The sequence below is a fragment of the Camelina sativa genome, chromosome 11, assembly GCF_030686135.1.
Source record: "Camelina sativa cultivar CO46 ecotype springtype chromosome 11, ASM3068613v1".
In the NCBI taxonomy this organism is placed as follows: Eukaryota; Viridiplantae; Streptophyta; class Magnoliopsida; order Brassicales; family Brassicaceae; genus Camelina; species Camelina sativa.
The window spans coordinates 30,209,044-30,226,785 of record NC_141890.1 but is presented as its reverse complement, the minus strand read 5'-3'; the positions used below and the strand labels follow the sequence as shown (position 1 = coordinate 30,226,785).

The 17,742-nt window shown below is 34.4% G+C and overlaps 2 protein-coding genes, 1 long non-coding RNA gene and 2 pseudogenes across 5 annotated transcripts; 1 reads left to right on the top strand and 4 right to left on the bottom strand.

The window, feature by feature from the left end:
• Nucleotides 1-684: 684 nt before the first annotated feature.
• LOC147934613 (uncharacterized) lies at nucleotides 685-1,425 on the bottom strand. The gene is made up of 2 exons (XR_015573145.1): nucleotides 1,017-1,425; nucleotides 685-912 (listed from the first exon to the last, which is right to left on the bottom strand). It is a non-coding gene; the product is annotated as an uncharacterized LOC147934613 (long non-coding RNA).
• Nucleotides 1,426-4,465: 3,040 nt separating this feature from the next.
• Nucleotides 4,466-4,972, bottom strand: LOC147934612 (uncharacterized). The gene has a single exon (XM_087472701.1). It carries the CDS (start codon nucleotides 4,970-4,972, stop codon nucleotides 4,466-4,468), a length of 507 nt encoding a protein of 168 aa, XP_087328827.1.
• A 284-nt stretch (nucleotides 4,973-5,256) lies between these two features.
• Nucleotides 5,257-7,338, bottom strand: LOC104724438 (uncharacterized; annotated as a pseudogene). Its single transcript, XR_015570562.1, has 9 exons — nucleotides 7,100-7,338; nucleotides 6,901-6,926; nucleotides 6,727-6,799; nucleotides 6,429-6,638; nucleotides 6,187-6,309; nucleotides 5,897-5,954; nucleotides 5,700-5,773; nucleotides 5,515-5,600; nucleotides 5,257-5,417 (listed from the first exon to the last, which is right to left on the bottom strand). The product of XR_015570562.1 is annotated as an uncharacterized LOC104724438 (transcript).
• An 848-nt stretch (nucleotides 7,339-8,186) lies between these two features.
• LOC104728414 (uncharacterized) lies at nucleotides 8,187-9,004 on the top strand (the record flags this gene model as incomplete). Its single annotated transcript, XM_010447392.2, has 1 exon — nucleotides 8,187-9,004. A coding segment is annotated over one exon (669 nt), but the record flags the coding sequence as incomplete, so codon positions are not given.
• Nucleotides 9,005-10,183: 1,179 nt separating this feature from the next.
• Nucleotides 10,184-11,714, bottom strand: LOC104728413 (GDSL esterase/lipase At2g40250-like; annotated as a pseudogene). Its single transcript, XR_015572884.1, has 3 exons — nucleotides 11,048-11,714; nucleotides 10,596-10,866; nucleotides 10,184-10,500 (listed from the first exon to the last, which is right to left on the bottom strand). The product of XR_015572884.1 is annotated as a GDSL esterase/lipase At2g40250-like (transcript).
• Nucleotides 11,715-17,742: the final 6,028 nt, after the last annotated feature.

Here is a 17,742-nt window from a genome sequence, read left to right as displayed (position 1 = left end):
TTTACATGTAATTCAACAGCGTGATGACAACTTCATTACTATTATTGGCACTCTCATGTCTTCTTTTGTCTTCCACATCTATTATCCCACAAACATCTAATTCGAAAAAAAGACAGAATTTAGCTTTCCAAAGTGTTGCAAATCTATTTATGGTAAAAGTTTAATTTGTATTTTTCTATGGGAGGGACCAATCACTACAAAAAGGTTATTTTACATCATTTATTTTAAATATCTGCATCACCTTTAAATGATGTAAAAATAATTTGCATCACTTTAATGAATGATTTATATTTTGTTGATGCAAATAATTTGTATCAATTTATTTTAAACTGATGTTAATATTCAAAATATTTGTATCGATTTTTGTAATCGATGTTAATATGCATCGGTTGCAAAAAGTGATTTAAATTTCACATCGGTTAATAGAAATGATGTTAATATTTTTGTTTCAATTATAAAAAGTGATGTAAAATATTTATATCATTTATAAATAATCGTTCAAAAAATTAGTTTTAATTTCATAAATACTTATAATAATTGTATCACTTATCATAAGTGATAGTAATATTTGTATCAGTTGGAAATAACCTAAAATGAACGTAATATATTATTTTAAAAACAAAAAAAATATTAGTTTAAATATTTTCCGAAATTTCTGTTCATCCATTAATTGCTATGTCAAAATTTTCTCCTAAAATCACTCCTTTTCAATTGAAATAAAATCTTTGAAAGATTTTTGCAATACATCACTAAAAATAATAGAAATAAACAATCACAAACATGATTTAGCATCACATCTTTTTTCATCAATCTTGAAAACTTTCATTCTTTTCTTCTGGTTCTTGTCTTCTACTTGTAGTCATGATCATGATTATGAACCTTTGAATTATCATTTTAGTTGAGGACATTTATCTGCAAATTTAGATTACAGTAAAAAGAAAAAAAAATCTAAATTGTAGAATACTTTAACTCAATTAAAACAATAATTGTATGTAGAAAATTTTAGAATATCTTACTTTTGTTTTCCCAAACCGTGAAGACAAATACACAATTCCCAATTTTCTTTCTTGCCTATATGCTGCAAAACTGTTTCGGTTGTTTGTAACAATAACAACGTTCATGATGGATTTGCCGCCTGAGTAATGAACAAAAATGACAAAATACTGAACAGTTAGCCATAGTTATGAAACGGAAACTAAAGAACAATAAAATAAAGAAGAGGCCAGAGAGAACTGAGAGAGATTTGATACAAGAAATATTTTTGGAGATAAGAAAGATCGTGGGTGAGGAAAGAAACAAAATCAGATCTTATATATTTTGATATTTTAAAAAGGAAAATTCATTTAATTAGTGTTGACAGTTAAAAAAAATTTATTTTTTCAAAATCAGTATCTAAAACAATCTACGTTTGTAAATGAGAAACCCAATTATTAGGTTAGCTAAGATTTGTAATAATCTGAAGATAAAGAAACAATACATACAAAACAAAGTTGTCAAAAAAAAGAAAAAATACATACAAAACAAAAAGAAAAATATTTTTTAGGTTTCTTAGATATGTAATTTTCGTATATAATAATTAGGATTCAATTTTTTATATATTTATCTTCTAAAAATTCGTTAATTTGTTGTCAAAAAAATATTTAATTTATTAATGCTATTAATGTAATTTATTTTAGCAACAGTTTTGATTGATGTAAATTTTGTATCGTTTAAAAAAATGATTTTACTAAAAATGAATAGATACATCAACTATCTAAATGATGTAAATTTCTATTTTACATCAATTTTATAAAAGTGACACAATATAATAGAAATTGAATCAATTTTAATTAATTGATGCCAAAATAGTTAATTATAATATCAGTTGTAATAATTGATGCTAAGTCATATATATTTGCTTCACTTATCAATAAATAATTTAATATTATATCATTTAGTTTTGTGATACAATTTAAGTAATACAACTTACACATTTTTTTGTAGTGAATACACAAAGTTACAAAATTCCTAAAAAGGTTATAGATTTCCGAACACAAAGATACATTTAACTGTATTCACGGATTGTACCATAACAATATAAAATTAATTAAAGAAACACTTACGAAAGAGATGGGATGATTTATTCTTCCACGATATATATCATCCAAATTCTCGAATCGAAAATCGAATGTAATTCTTTGGACTCAATGGTTGGAGCAGCGTCATTGTGGTATCATCCGTAAATTTAATTTGATAAGGATGATGAGTATTCCTCTCCTTCAGGGTTGGATTGATTACTTTGAAACTTCTAATCTCATACCACTCACCATTGTCGATTATTTCTGGAGTTTATTTGGTAAATAAGCAGCTTCGATTGTGTCACCCTTCACAGTTTAATAACAGCTGTGTAAAAAGTCTTATATACAAACTGTTAAAATTTCAAATTTAAGTAAAAATGTTGTTCAATTAACGACACTAATCTTTACATCCACAAGAAGCAGAACTCGTTTCGTGAAAAACTCGCTGATACTCCAAGAATGTAAGACCTTGGCGTGGATACACCATTTAGTTCTTCCGAGACGAAGATCATCAATATAATCGAATCTTTTTCTCAAATTAGGTTTTTTTTGGTTTCTTCTCTGTTATCGAAAACGAAAAGGGGATTTGAGATTTGTAAGAATACAAAGAGTCACGATCAAAAGTTGCGTCTTAATCGTTTTAGTGTCTCACCTTTGGTCCGACTATTAATTATTTTTAATATTATATAAATAAATACAGTTTTAAGGTAAGTTTTGTCACCCTTGCATGTCCAATATTAAATTTGTGTTAACATATTGAAGATGTTTTCACGTTTTCATTTTTTTAAACTCAAGACTTAGATATGGATATGAAAAAGGATAATATTACGAAGGAAAAAAAACTCTGAAAATCGAATAACAAATGTATAAAATGAAACGGTATAGTAGATATTAGATGTTTAAAATAAAATCATATCTTTTCAAAGACTTATTTGAAAACCATATTAAGGTTTTTTTTTGACATTTCCCTTCTTCATCTATAATCAAAATCTTCAATCATTTTTTTCTTGTCATCCTAGAGAAGGCAACGTATAGTTGTCCATGTGTAAATACATGCTTAGGTAAAAACAATCCAACATTTTCCAACATCTGACCTTGACTTTTGTTAATAGTAATCGCAAATGCAAGAGCAACAGAAAACTGACGACGCCTCATAAGAAAGGAAAACTTTGCATTTGGAGGAGACACAAACATCCTAGGGATAAGAACTTTATCATTAATGTTTCTTTTACCTGTTACAATCTTTGCTTCAATAATGTGATTAGTCATTTAAGTGACAAACAATCTCGCAATGTTGCATAAACCTCCTCTAGGATCAATATTCCTAAACAACATGATAGGTGTTCCAGTTTTCAACGTCAGAACATGGTTAGGTAATCCAGAAACGTGAATAATGTTTAAGAATTTCTGAGTGTAGATCATTTTGTCGTAAGCACTTGTATCGGAAAGTTTCAATACTATCTGAACTCAAATATTGTCTCCTTTCCCCTGCATATATTAAAACCAAAATAAGAAACTGTTTACATTAATTTTTGTTTTTAAAAAACGAACTCTTAATATACCTGGAAATTGAGAGAGCATGATAAAAAATTATTAAAATTTATAAAACTATAAATTCAAGAGAAAATAGTTTTTTTTTCTTTGTTTAGTTATGGTGAAAGCAAACGATAGCATTGTATTTATAGTTGTAAATGACCTATCTTTTTAGGGTTTCCAGTAAGGAAGTGTATTGTCGTCGGATTTTTTTTTTCTGCAGAAGCCCATTAATTTTTAGATTAACATCGATCTACAAACAATCTAAGCCCATTAATTATCACAAATTCGTAGAATAAAACTGAACCATAGTTGTAAAAAGGGTATTTTCCGAAAATTTTAGGGATATATCTAGCAAATTCTCGTTTTGTAAATAACTTTTTATGCAATTAGATTAATTCTGCCGATTTTTTTGAATTATGTTTAATGCGAGAAATAGGAAAATGTACATTCATGGGCAAAATACTTCAACGCCAAAAGTATATTTCATTAATAGCAAAACGGTAATCCGTGAGAGTGAACATGAACACCTTTTACTTCTGCTTTAATATAATAGAACATATTTTACTTTTAGATTCTCTGCATCAAATAGTAGAACAAAATATTATGCTTCATAAACTTCTCAGCATATAACGAATATATTTGAGTTTATGGATATACACAACGAATAAGATGGGATAATGTAGAAGGGATACATCTTATAGAAAAAAAAAAGATATTATATTATATCAACTGGAATTTATTAAGAAATAACTTTTTAATTATTAAGACCAATAATTTGAAAAATAATATCCAAATATTATTAAAAAAACAGAAAAGAATTAAAAAAAGAAAAACACAACTCCGCCAATCCGAAGAAAAAGTGATGATAATTTTCATAACACCATAAACCTACGAAGTTTCATAGAATATTCTAGGGCTCCCTTTCCTACGATACATCGATCACTGTTCAAGCCGACGAGTTCGACGACACCGGAGAATGCACCACAACTGGTTGGAGGAGGTAATCGAATCTTTGCACGACCCATTACAACAATTCCTTGTGATGTTCCAGATTCCCTAAACGAATATCCTCTAGCCAATTCAATGTAAAGATACCGTGTATGAGAATCCAAATGAATCACAAATTCATCATTAAACATTACATATTGACTTTTGAAACCCGTTTCCACACTCGTTCTGTATTCTTGAGTGTCGTCTGTCCATGCCATAACTATATATTTGTTAGCACCATTGTAAAGTTTCAAAAAGTCTCTGTCATCGTTTGTGAGTACTCGAGAGATCCGCACGATTAGCTCTGTACTTACGTCATGTTCAATTTTTCGTTTTCCTTCACGAATCAATCTCCGTTTTCTTCTCGCTTCTCTCGACAAGTTTATCATCGAGAAAAGAAATGAAAATGTAATTTAAGATTTGATGTCTTTTAAGGTTTGAGAATTCTGTATATATATAGAGTGGGGTATTAAAATGAAAAATATGTTATGCACATGAATATATTATTTAGGGCTTCGAGTTTATCCACTTTATTTTTTTTATCCATATTTTTTTTATCACTTATTTATGATTCGATTAGTTTAGTTTGTAATTATCCAACGTTGTTATTTATTTCTTTCAAGTGAGATCTGTTTTGTGGTTTGGCTCAAAAGGCTTTTAATAACGGTCCAAATAGAGAAAAAGGATTAATCTTGTTTGATCAAAAAAGGTTTGGTCTTGTACCAAATGTTGAAAAATACATACATATTAAGCCCAATTCACTTAATTTTTAAGAGGGTTTCTTCTTTAGACCAATGTGTATGCTTCAGTTCTTGAGATCCACCCTTTAATCCTCTGCAAATCAGTAAATCATAAGGACAATGAGTTTATGTGAGGCTTTTCTTCCGGATTTTTATAAGAAACAAAACAGTACTAGATTTAATGTTGTTACCTTTGGAACAAATAAACAAAGCTGTAGTAGAGAAGAAGCAATATCAAAGTGATGATGGAGAAAATAAAGTATATCTTATTCCTCTTCTGCATAACATAACTATGATTAAATGTACAAGAAGATGTAAAACGAGTTTTGGTATGATGTCTCTAAAAAGAATAGATAAAATTGTGTTTAATTATTACCTTTGGTTTTTTAGACAAAGGCCTTGAACCTCCTGAACATGTATGTGCATCACAGAACTGGCGCAAGAAGAAGTCTACAGTTTTAAAGTTAGAAATCCCATAAGAGGTGGGTGAATCTTTATGGATCAATACAAGTAAAAAATGTTGACAGAATATACGAATGTTTTGTATCAGTGAAGGTTATAAACTTATAATACCGTGAAGACGGTTGGCTGATGGACCCTTATTTACCGGAAAACAACTATTAGCCAAACTCTGCAATGCCACCAAAGGGACCAAACACGAAACACGAAGCAAAACATAGGGAAAATGATCAGAAATGAGAATCTTTTAATGAAATGTTCTTTGTAATTATCAGAAGTTATACAGTTTCTATGAGCTTTAGAGTCCATGAACTGAAAAATCTGTATTTGATTGCTTTAGTATACGCTATGCTGACTGAACAACCTTTTCAAAATTAGACTGATATCTATAAAAAAATCATTACCTCGCATAAGTGCCGGTTTCTTGCAGCAGCTGCAGGATTACACTTAGACTTAAGCCGAGGCGTGCCTACAACAAAATCACAATGCAATGCTCCACAAAGATCCGCCAGACATTTACCATGACTCTGGTTTTCAAAATTTAAAACCGCACAAAAAATGAAATACATAAGAAGGACCATAAGATATGAATCGTTATAGACCCCCCAAAGAGTATGCATTTTCACAGAAATACAGATCTGCATACCAAATTAAGCAAATTGTAATGGCGTGAATCGAAATGCTTGTCGAGGTACTTCTCTTCATAAAAAGACTTTTTGCAGAATCCACAACGCCGCTCGTTTATATCTGAATGCAATTTGTGCTCTTCTTGTTCTCTATAAATGTCATTGTCTCGATGAACTCTACAACCACTCGGCAACTGATACCGCTCCTTTTCCACATACGGCATGAGATACTACTTCACAACAACAACAACAAAGATTCAATGTAAAATTCAACAGATTTTGCCAAATAAAAACCAAAGCTTTCAACAAATTCAATACCTCTTGAATGATGTTCCAAGCAACTCTGCTACGTTCCCTTGAACAATGAACCTCATGAGAACCGTCTTCTATACTGAATTATATAATCTATCCAAGCATCAGAACTGGTTTATAACGAACCCCTAAACGAGTTTAATCAATCACATTTGAGAAGAAATTTTAAATTCACAATACCTTCCATCTCCAGGATCTTTAAAACCCTGTAGAAAACAAAACACAAAGCTTTACCAATTTGAACCAAAGTAATGATTTTTCGAGAATTCTAAGTTAAATCCCAAGTATATATCTAACCAGATTTCAGAACTGAGTCAGATCGAGCACAAACCCTAACGAGATTTAGGCATTCCTAACAAGAAAGCCCTAAACTTTTTACCTCGAGGTTCTGTTGAATTCCAGAACTGGGGAGTGAGAATCCCCAAAACTGAGAAGAGATAAAGAAGAAGAGGAGAATGAAACGAGATGGGCATCTCCAATTCGATCTTTCCATCTTCGTTTGTACACACACGAAACGATCAAAGAAGAAGAATTCAAAATTGTTTTGTGTGTATCGATGAAAAGTGAAGGTTTTAAAGGGGTTGGGTTATTGTTGTAAAGTGGTATTTATTTAACACTGAATTGTAATGGATTTTGATGATGTATTTGTAAAAAAATCCAATGATTTTTAAACAAAACAAACAAAAAGTGTCTTTCATTGCACTAAATTTTTTTAAGTGCTTTTAATCTTTTTTTTCTTTTCAGAATTAACCACTGACTAACTCTTTCCAAAACTTTTATTTAAGGCATCCTTGAAGAGCTAATTAATTTTGGTTATTTTGACCCAAAAGCCCACTTATCATTAAATAAATCTACAGAGGATCAAGTCAAATTATATGAGGTTCAAGGTAAATTGAATTATTAACTTTAAGGAATCTCACATCGGAAAAACTTGAAGGTCTAAGCTAGTATATAATAAGAATGACTTCTACCATTGGTTAACCAATTGGCTTCGAGGAATGAGCTCATGCATCTTCCCATGGTTTCATAATCCTCGACTCAATAGGGTTCTTTCTAATAAGTAAAATGGATACATATATGACCAAGAATGATGAATCTCTAAAGAGAAAGCGTCTTCGAAGGGAAGAAACATGAGCCAAAGCCAATTGGTCTTCTTTTTATGCTATATGTATGAACCGCCACCAATAAATTCTCTGAATTATGAGGGAAAGTGTTAGATGTTCTGCGACCTCGGTGAAAGGCTTTCCATAAATTCTCTATATATAAACGTTTTCATGGTATAGAACAAATTATTTTATTACCTTTGGTCTCTTCGTTTGAACAGTGTAAGTAGAAACATTGCAGAAGCCTATAATGTATATATAACTTAATTCCAAGTTTTCATTCTGGAAATTTTATCTATATGTTTAAATACTGTCGGATTATTGACTTTAAACTTAAGTTAAAATTATTCGTTTATAACTTGAAATGTATTCAACAGATATGGTAGCAGTTCCTGGACCGATCATAGACGACAGATCTACCGTAACCCGTGGAGAGGCTTAACGGCACGAGACACTTCAAGAACAAGACAAACACTGTTAAGTCCACGACCTGGTGAGAGAGTTCACGGAGTTAGCAATAGTATTCTTAATGATAAGAACAAACCTATTTCGTTTCGAATCAATTCTCATGAAGCGGTTATTGAGAACACTGGAGTAGCTGAAGTTGTTCCAAGAATTCATAGAAGCTTCGTCGAAGGCATGAAAACGTTTAACAAATCATGGGGACAGAACCTTTCATCCAATCCTAATCCTTCCACCGCAACACGACCACAACATCATATTTCTACAACACTAAATTCTTATCAATGGGAGAATTCTCAAGTGGCAGAAGGATCTGAGGACGTTTTGAAGAGGAACCAAGATTTGGATTTAAGCTTGTCCCTTAAGGTAGCTCGGACACACGACAACCTTGGAGAATGCTTGTTAGAAGATGAAGAAAAAGAACATGATGATCATCAAGATAGCCTGCAGGGTTTGTCTCTTTCATTATCTTCGTCAGGTTTATCAAAACTTGGTCGAACCATTAGGAAAGAAGATCAAACTGAGAGAAAGATTGTGGTCTTGGCAAGTCCCCTTGATCTCACTTTGTGAATATATAAAACAACATATATATACATATATTCTAAGTGAGATCTTGAGGTACTTGTTGATGGAAGACGGTTCTGTACTTTTATCATTCGTTGCATATACTTTGTGACAAGACCCATAATTAAGGAAATAATAGAGACATTTTTTAAAAACTTTTTTTTTTGTCATTTTTCAACATAATTATGTCGAGATGTTAATTTAAATATATGTGAACTGTGATCGAGTTGGGAGCTAGCAGAGACTTGTTTTCTTCTGAATAATAACCAAGCAATACATTAGTGAGTCTATATGATTTTGAGAGTTACAAGACATTGCACGTTGTCTTACTTGTGTCTTCTTGTGAGACATTGCAAATTTATGTGTAGTTCCCGTTTTCACTCACCCTCACACAACAAGTATCCTAAGCCAATATTTTGTTTTCAAACATGGAGAGCTTGTCTGAAAAGTTATACACTAACGTTGAGTCAGTGAACCCAAGTTGCTTCTTCTTATATACTATTTTCAACCAGATCAGATATTCAGATTAAATAGAAGTCTGATGCTTCGAACATAAAATTGACGTACGCGAAAGTGATAAAGACTCCCGAGTCCTACCTTCTGCTATATATATAATTATATATAGCCTTCCAAACTAAACGATCAACCATACAAAAGATCGGAAAATATAAAAATATTAAAATTAAACAATAGCTTCAAAGCGGTAAATTTATAGAAACAAAAATAAAATGTCAAATTGACGATTTGTGGAAAGATACCTTACATTGGCTTTGGGGTAGAATATATTTTCTAGAAGAGGATAATAGAAAAAAAAATATGTTTTGTTAAAAAAACAATTCTGATGCCAACCAAAGTTTATTTTAGTTGTAGTCGTGAGGTTTAAGGGAAAAAAACTTTCGTTAAGAGAAAAATGGAGAGAAAGACAGATGTACTTGACATAGAGATGTGTCTTGATCCCCTCGATAGACAACAAGTTATTTGTTATTCGCATATAATCGCATATAATAAGATTTGGCTATATATCGTTTTATATATTTAAGAATATTTACATATTTCCAGAGAATCAAAACTATGGTAGGATTTTGTTGTTTTGTGACTACTAACATGTGTCTTTGTTGTATCATTCTTCCCAGTCCTTAATAATTTGAACAAGTATATATATACATATTCCATATTGTTAATTAAGTCGAAACATATTTGTAACGTGAGAGATCCAATTTTCTTTTTCATATATTTGACATCGTATAATTCTTACAAAACTATTTTGGAGTGGCAAAATTAAGTTTTCTATTTAAAGCTTCTATAGATGAACTTTTTAGAGTCAGTGAAAAAAAAGGTAGAAATCTGATCTATTCACTATTCCACAAAAATGATGGAATAAATGTAATGTTACGTACAAAACACCAATAGCTAGAACACCAATAATGTTTGAAGAAAAAATTGAAATAAAAAATACTAATGAATTAGAGGCGAGGAAGCAAATTTCGTAAGGCGAAACTAGCAACGACAGAGTAAGCCTTCTGTGAAGGATGCACAGAATCAAAGAACAAATACTTGGACACATCGTCACAAGTCCGAGACGTTGGCTGGCATAGAGGTCCTGCCTCAAGAAACCCCGTCCCGCAGCATCCTCTCAGTGTTTCCTCTATTCCTGCATATATAAATCTTCAAATTAGAAACTACGTCACAATTTAACTAAATATGTGCAAGATAAAGAAAAGAAAAAAAACTTAATCAGTTACTTACCGTATTTACGAGGATAATTGATCATGTCTATTAACGGAGAGTAGATATCGAGGTAAAGAACCTTGGAACCTCTAAGCCTCTGACTAAGACGGAAGGTTAGACTCTGTAGCTTTCGATTGTAAACCCTAGAATCAGCGTTCTGGTGTTCCGTACAGGTCCTACGATGGAAGTTGTGAGAAGTGAAGCTAGCAACTGTTACTTGCACTGGAAGGCATCCGATTGGTGGTAGTCCAGCTACTGTAATCCTTCGTGCTCCTGCGTTGTATAGTCTCTGCAAAGCATTTGTAAGGTTAGAAATATGTTAGTGGATCTCTCTCATATATGTAAGTAATCTTGTTAAATATTTTTATAAGATTATATAACTATATATTTTTTATTAGATTTATATACTAATAAGTTAAATATTATTAAACTATATATGAAATTTAAAAGATAAGTATGTAACTAAGTACCTGGACAAAAGTTTCGACTTTGCTAAGTAGAAAATCCTGATAATTCGAAACAGAGATGAAACTCCCGGGAGCGCGAGTGTAACATTATTAGTCATATCATTAGTGCCCGCACTAATCACGAAGACAGCATTCCTAATCATCCGATCAGTCTCCAATTCTCCAACCAAACTCTTCATCTTCCGCACAGCCTCTTCGAAGTACCTCCACTGCCTGTCCATGTTCAAAGTCAACGATAACATCGCCGTACGATCATCTAAACCACTTCCAGCCGAGGCAAAACTAACTCCGGTCAAAAGCTCAAAGGGTTTGACCGAAGGGTTTAGGTAAGCTGGTAAAGTGGGTTTGATCCCGAAGGAGGAAACTAAGAAGTCGGTGGCGAGTTTTCCGTCGGAGAATCTTCCGGTGGAGCGTTGTGCCGGGAAAGATTTGCCGTAGGGAGGATGGTTGCTCCGGAAAAGAGTAAGGATGTAATTGTTGTTGCCTGGATCCACCGTAGAGTCGCCGAAGGCGTAAAGAGCTGTTATTGGTGGGGATGGTAACGCATTGGTAGGGCTTAGAAGTTGGAGGAGGGGAAAAAGAGTGATGAGGAATGTAAGAAGGATTGGTTTGTAATGATGAGAGTTCATGATTTGGTTTTTGTGGAATGATTACAATAGAGAATTTTCGATTTTTTTTTTTGTTTGGTTAGATCGGAATGGCCAAAGTGTATATATAGAGAGAGGGGTCCAAAGATTTTTCACAATAGGAATAGGAGTTGTATACATCTTGAGGTGGCAGATTTTTTATTATAGGAATAGGAGTTAAATAATTTATAAAATAATTTTATATTTCCTTATTTGGCTGCAAAACATAGAAGCTTCTGCTAGGGTTATCTGAGAATTTTTATATATTTTAGATTAGATATTTATAATTTCTATTTGCAATGATTGTCTAAATTAAGAAACTCTATGTTAGTTGGATATATTAAGCCATACGTACATTTTTGTTAGTTAGAGAGAGCATCTGAAATACATAAATCATAAATACATGTGCAGAAAAACAATTGAATGCGTTTACTCGTCTCTCTCTCTCTGTATAAGACCATCATCACTTTTAAGTTTCTATAAATCTATAATAAAGAATAGAAAATTATTGAAAATGACTAGGCGTGCAAAGAGCTGGCATGTAGCTCACGATGAAGCCTTTAATGCGCGCACATTAACTATGTGTAATTGTAAACTATGGCCAGTGGGAAACTAGAGTCCTAATTACTTTGGAGTATAGTTTAGTTATATCAATTTGTAACTCAAAACACTTCAAGTACGAATTGATTTATGTTAGATTACAGCTACAAATTTAAAACCTTTATAACAAAGGAAGAGATAAATTTTATTTATGTGGAAATAAGTGGTGGGATAAGTTGGTCAACCAACCGATATTCCAACATTAGTGGGCATAACATGGCTAGGTACGTGAAAACGTGTGCTCTCGGTATCTTCCGCTCCTTCTCTCGTCAATCGAGACAAGATCTTTTATGACTTGACGTTTGACGCATCATATGATCGAATCAAAAAGTTTGTATCACAAAAAATCATCTACTTTCTGTTGTAAATGTTTGTTTCATATGGGCTTATTTGGTCATAACCATGAACTGCACTTATATTGATGTAAAACCCATACAAGATTCGGGTTATATGGCCTGCAGGACTAAACCGACATAAGCTCTAGGGTTTCATTATATAAGAGAAGCTAGGGTTGAAGAAGAACGTAGTACGCAAAAATACGCATTAAAGAAGCTGGTGGTACATTGGTGGCGGTTGTAGGTCACAGCGCAGAGCGCTGTGCAGGGCAGATGCAGAGACGCAGGGTACAATGCAGAGAGCATGCGCAGGGCGTCGTACATGGAGCTTGAAGCTGTGCACAGAGCCATGATAAAGGAGCAGAAGCTTGGCTAGAGTCGAAGGGCTGAGAGCCGGGCATAACCATGTCTAGGTTTAAGGTGTCTTCATGACACTCTGATGAGAGACGAAGGTGGAGCTGCTTCTTTGGGATTTTGGAGGTGTTTCAGGATTATACATGGAAGGGAGAGCTAAACCAGAGACAGAGAGAGTGGAAGAAGAAAATCATCTACTATGTGTTTTCTTCTTCAGGTTTCTTTGTAGTTACTCTCTAAGCTTTGTATATGTAACACTGTGTGTAAACCTTGGTTGATTGATAGTGGATGTTTGTGGGAGAAGGTTCCCACACGAGATGTACCCTCTGCATGAGGGGAACTCGTTAAATCTCTGTGTTATGTTTATGTTATGCAAACTGATCTGTGAAGTAGACGAGGAGTAGGGGCAAAATCGCGGTATGCGGTTCACTACAGAGGTGAATCGGGGTCTATGATTCTTAACAAGTGGTATCAGAGCTCGGGCTCAGGAATTCACAAACTCAGGCATGGCGGTGTAAACATACAAGAAGGATCGAGAGACTGTTGTAGAAGACTCGAAGGTTGAATCAATTATGGGGTTGGTTTAAGGTGGAGTTATCTGCAGTATTTGATTCAGGTTAATGGATGGATGTGTGAAGGTGATTTGCACATGGCTGTGAAGAGAGAATCAAATCATCATCCTAAAGGCTCAAACTTGTCAAAACAAGAATTCAGTTTCCGCTATGATCACAAGGTAAATGTGATGTTCTGTTTTGAAGCTTCTGAATACTCAAAACTGTTTCAGTTTAGGGAATAGACACTAGAAGATCACAAGGATGTAGACGTCTTCAACTATTGAAAAGTCAGTTTTCGGCTGTTGAAATTCTGTGTAGTGGTGTTCGGGAATTGGTTGAAGGTACAACTATAGGAGTCACGAATTTACTAAAGGGACGCCTTCAGAGGTGAATCTGTGTGTAAGATGGTTGTTAGGTCAACAAGTTGTGTCGAAGATTCAGATGAGTATGAAGATGGACCAGGCAATTTATGTTGAAGTGGTCAGAATTGGGAGGTGTTGGGTGAATGATTAAGTCTCAGGAATGGATCAGGTTGTCAGAGATTTGATAGGACAATAATCTAGGTAGGTTTACAGTGAATGAGAATGCAGAAGAGTACCAAGAGTCGAAGTTGCAGTCAATGAGAATTTCTTTGTCAAGGTGGAGTTTTCTCTTCAAGGTAACTTAAAATCTTTAGAAGACTGTTGTAGACGTTGCAGGACTGTGCAAGAGTTTGCAAGTAAGTGCAAGAATTTACAAGACTGGCGCAAGATGACTGGGGTTAGGTTTTGCATTGAGAAGAGAATTAGAAACAAAAAAGTTCTGGTTCGTCTGTTTGCATCTACACAGATGATCTGGTGGATGAATCTTCTGAAGGTATCACTTGTAGGAAGTTTAAGTGTTCTGTAAATAACACTTGATAAGGAAGCATGTGAGTATAAGGGGAAGATTAAAGTAGATCTCTATTGGTTAAAGATGCATGTTATGATAAACAAGACTAATAGAAGGCTAGTGGGTCTAGTAGCATCATTAAGTTTCTCAGAAAAGTCACTTACATGGAGGTTAAGTGAGGATTCATCAATGGTGAATACATGTCAAATTGATTGATGAATGGTGAGAAAAGGTATGATGCTGGTACCAAGTTTCTTCTTGGTAAGGTCTGCAATTATGAAGAACTATTGCAGGGTTATGTTACAGCAGGTGTGGCTTCAAGGATTCTAGATTGAAGCACTAAAGGCTAGGGAGACTAGCAGAGGTTCAAAAGCTGTTGGTCGGACATCTGTTTTAACATGAGGTTGAGCAAGAGTTTGTATTGTCAGATCATACAGGCTGGGTTCATAAGCAGATGGTTAAACAGATGGGATGTAAACTCAATCTCAGGAGTAATGCATTGAGTTGAGATTGTTTACATGATGAATCAGGGATTGTTTCAGGTTTGAAGCATGTATGATTCATGTGTTCTGCATAGGATTCAGGAGAGTTTGGTTCAAGCTCAGTGCACATGAGGGGAATCAAAGGTCGACCAAGTGAATCAGGTTGCAGACGGGTACAAATGATATACAATGATGATAACAGGTCTGTGGCGTTTATCAGAAGCCATGGAAAAGGTTGTGATGATTTGTGCTGAGAGGTTCATATCTCAGGCTTTACTTGTTCTAAAGGTTTTCAAGATCAAAGTTCCACAAGCAAGTGAGGTGTTACCTATGGGTGAATTAGAAGTTCTGGTTCTAGGTGGAGTTGTTGTGAGGAACATGAGAATCAAGTAAAGGTCTTCATAAGTGTTTCTAAGACCAGGAGAAACAAGGTTGAAGAAGATAATTCATGTAAGGAGTTACACAAACTTGTTGGGACAGCTGAAGAGCATCGTAAGCGACTGAAATTTCAGAAAGTTCAAATATAGTGACAGTCATGAGATAGTCTAAGGATTCGATAGGTGATGGGAATTTAGTAGCAATGTCAGAGGATGACACAAAAGAACAGTCAATGTTGGTTGTGTTATGTATTGATTATCAAGGAACAAGGTTGTTAAGGGTTTCTTCTGAGATGTCGGATTCAGTTGTCAGAGTTCGTCTACAAGGGGGATTACAGTCATCAGGAGAATGAAGCTTGAGGGAGAGTCGCGAATCACTTGAAGTTTCTGAAGATGAAGTTGAAAATTCCTAAGGTTGACGAAGATAGGGATCATTGGAAGTTGCAGGTTCTACAGATAAGGAAAGTTTTGTTTATTCTTCTTAAGAAAGAATCAACACAAAGGGGATTTTGTGAGTTGGACCAAATGAAGCAAAATGTGGATTTTGTTGTAAATGTTTGCTTCATATGGGCTTATTTGATCTAAACCATGAACTGGGCCTATATTGATGTGAAGCCCATACAAGATCCGGGTTGTGTGGCCTGCAGGACTAAACCGACATAAGCTCTAGGGTTTCACTATATAAGGGAAGCTAGGGTTGAAGAAGAACGTAGTAAGCAATAATACGCACTAAAGAAGCTGGTGGTACATTGGTGGCGGCTGTAGGGCACAGCGTAGGGCGCTGTGCAGGGCAGATGCAGAGACGCAGGGTGCAGTGCAAAGAACATTCGCAGGGCATCGTACATGGAGCTTGAAGCTGTGCGCAAAACCATAATAAAGGAGCAGAAGCTTGACTGGGGTCAAATGGATGAGAGTCGGGCATAACCATGTCTAGGTTTAAGGTGTCTTCATAACACTCTGATGAGAGACAAAGGTGGAGCTGCTTCTTTGGGGTTCTGGAGGTGTTTCAGGGTTATACATGGAACAGAGAGCTGAACCAAAGACAGAGAGAGTGGAAGAAGAAAAGCATCTACTATGTGTTTTCTTCTTCAGGTTTCTTTGTAGTTACTCTTTAAGCTTTGTATATGTAACACTGTGTGAAAACTTTGGTTGATTGATAGTGGATTTTTGTGGGACAAGGTTCTCACACGAGATGTACCCTATGCATGAGGGGAACTCGTTAAATCTCTGTGTTATGTTTATGTTATGAAAACTGATCTGTGAAGTAGACGAGGAGTAGGGGCAGAGTCGCGGTATGCAGTTCACTACAGAGGTGAATTGGGGTCTGCGATTCTCAACACTTTATAATTATAACTTCAAAGCAAAGTTAGACTTTGAGAAAGGAATTAAACTAGTAACATATAATAAAAGTGTGTGTGTGTTTTGTCCAAAAATGTATCACTTTTAGTCATTCTAATTCCGTTATCTTTGGACGAGTCTCTTGGGTTTGCAACACTACAGAGCATATGGGTTTACAACACTCGGGGTTGAATTCAACAACCTTAAACTCATGGTTCATTTCAGTATTTGCAGTGAAAATGCTTCAAATTAAAGACATCAATGTCACAAACAGAGCATATACGAATTTGCTATATCTTCACATTCCACATCCTCTTCGTTTCAATGGCATAACCCTATCAAAGCTGATGGATCCAATACTTCAATCTGTATTCTCTCATTCATCTTTGTTTATAATCTTAAGCTTCTGCTCAAAAAAATTCTTTCCAACTCAATCATCATCATCATAGATTCTCACATGTCTTTCATATAATTGTCTCAATTCATCACCCATTCTCAATCCTCCAAAACCATCTCTTACAAAACAACCTTCGCTTCTTCAAACCTCTTCCTCTTCACAAGCTTACCAGCTAAACACCCAAAATTCTTAGCATCCAACCTCACATATTTCCTGGCGTACGCTATCACAAACTCCAAACCAAGCGCATATTTGCCTCCCTCTACCAACCCCGCTATAATGTGCGCATGCGTCGAGTACAACACAGTCACAACTTTCTCCTCCATCCTCCTCAATATCGCAATTTCCGCTTCAACTTTCCCCGCCCTACACGCGCCGAGCACAATCCTAGTGATCGACCTGCACATACGTGCGAGTTTTTTAAGTTTTTTTTTGTACCCGGTAGTTCGGATACTAATTGGATTCTGAAATTTGTAATCCAAACTAACCCGAATCTGATAGTATATGAACCAAACGAAACCCATATATCATAAAATTGTATAGATTCTATTTTTCTAAACCCGAATGCTAAAGTCTTTTATTTTGTGGTTTCTAATTTTATTAGAGAATGTATTGGGAGTATATTCTATAACATACTCCGCAAGTGTAGTATACAGTTTTGTAACAACATGTAAATACTCCTAGATTTCAGATTCTTGTTCACTAGGTGCTATATATGTAATCTCAATCCTTCGATAATGAATATACATAAAACCTTTCACGCAT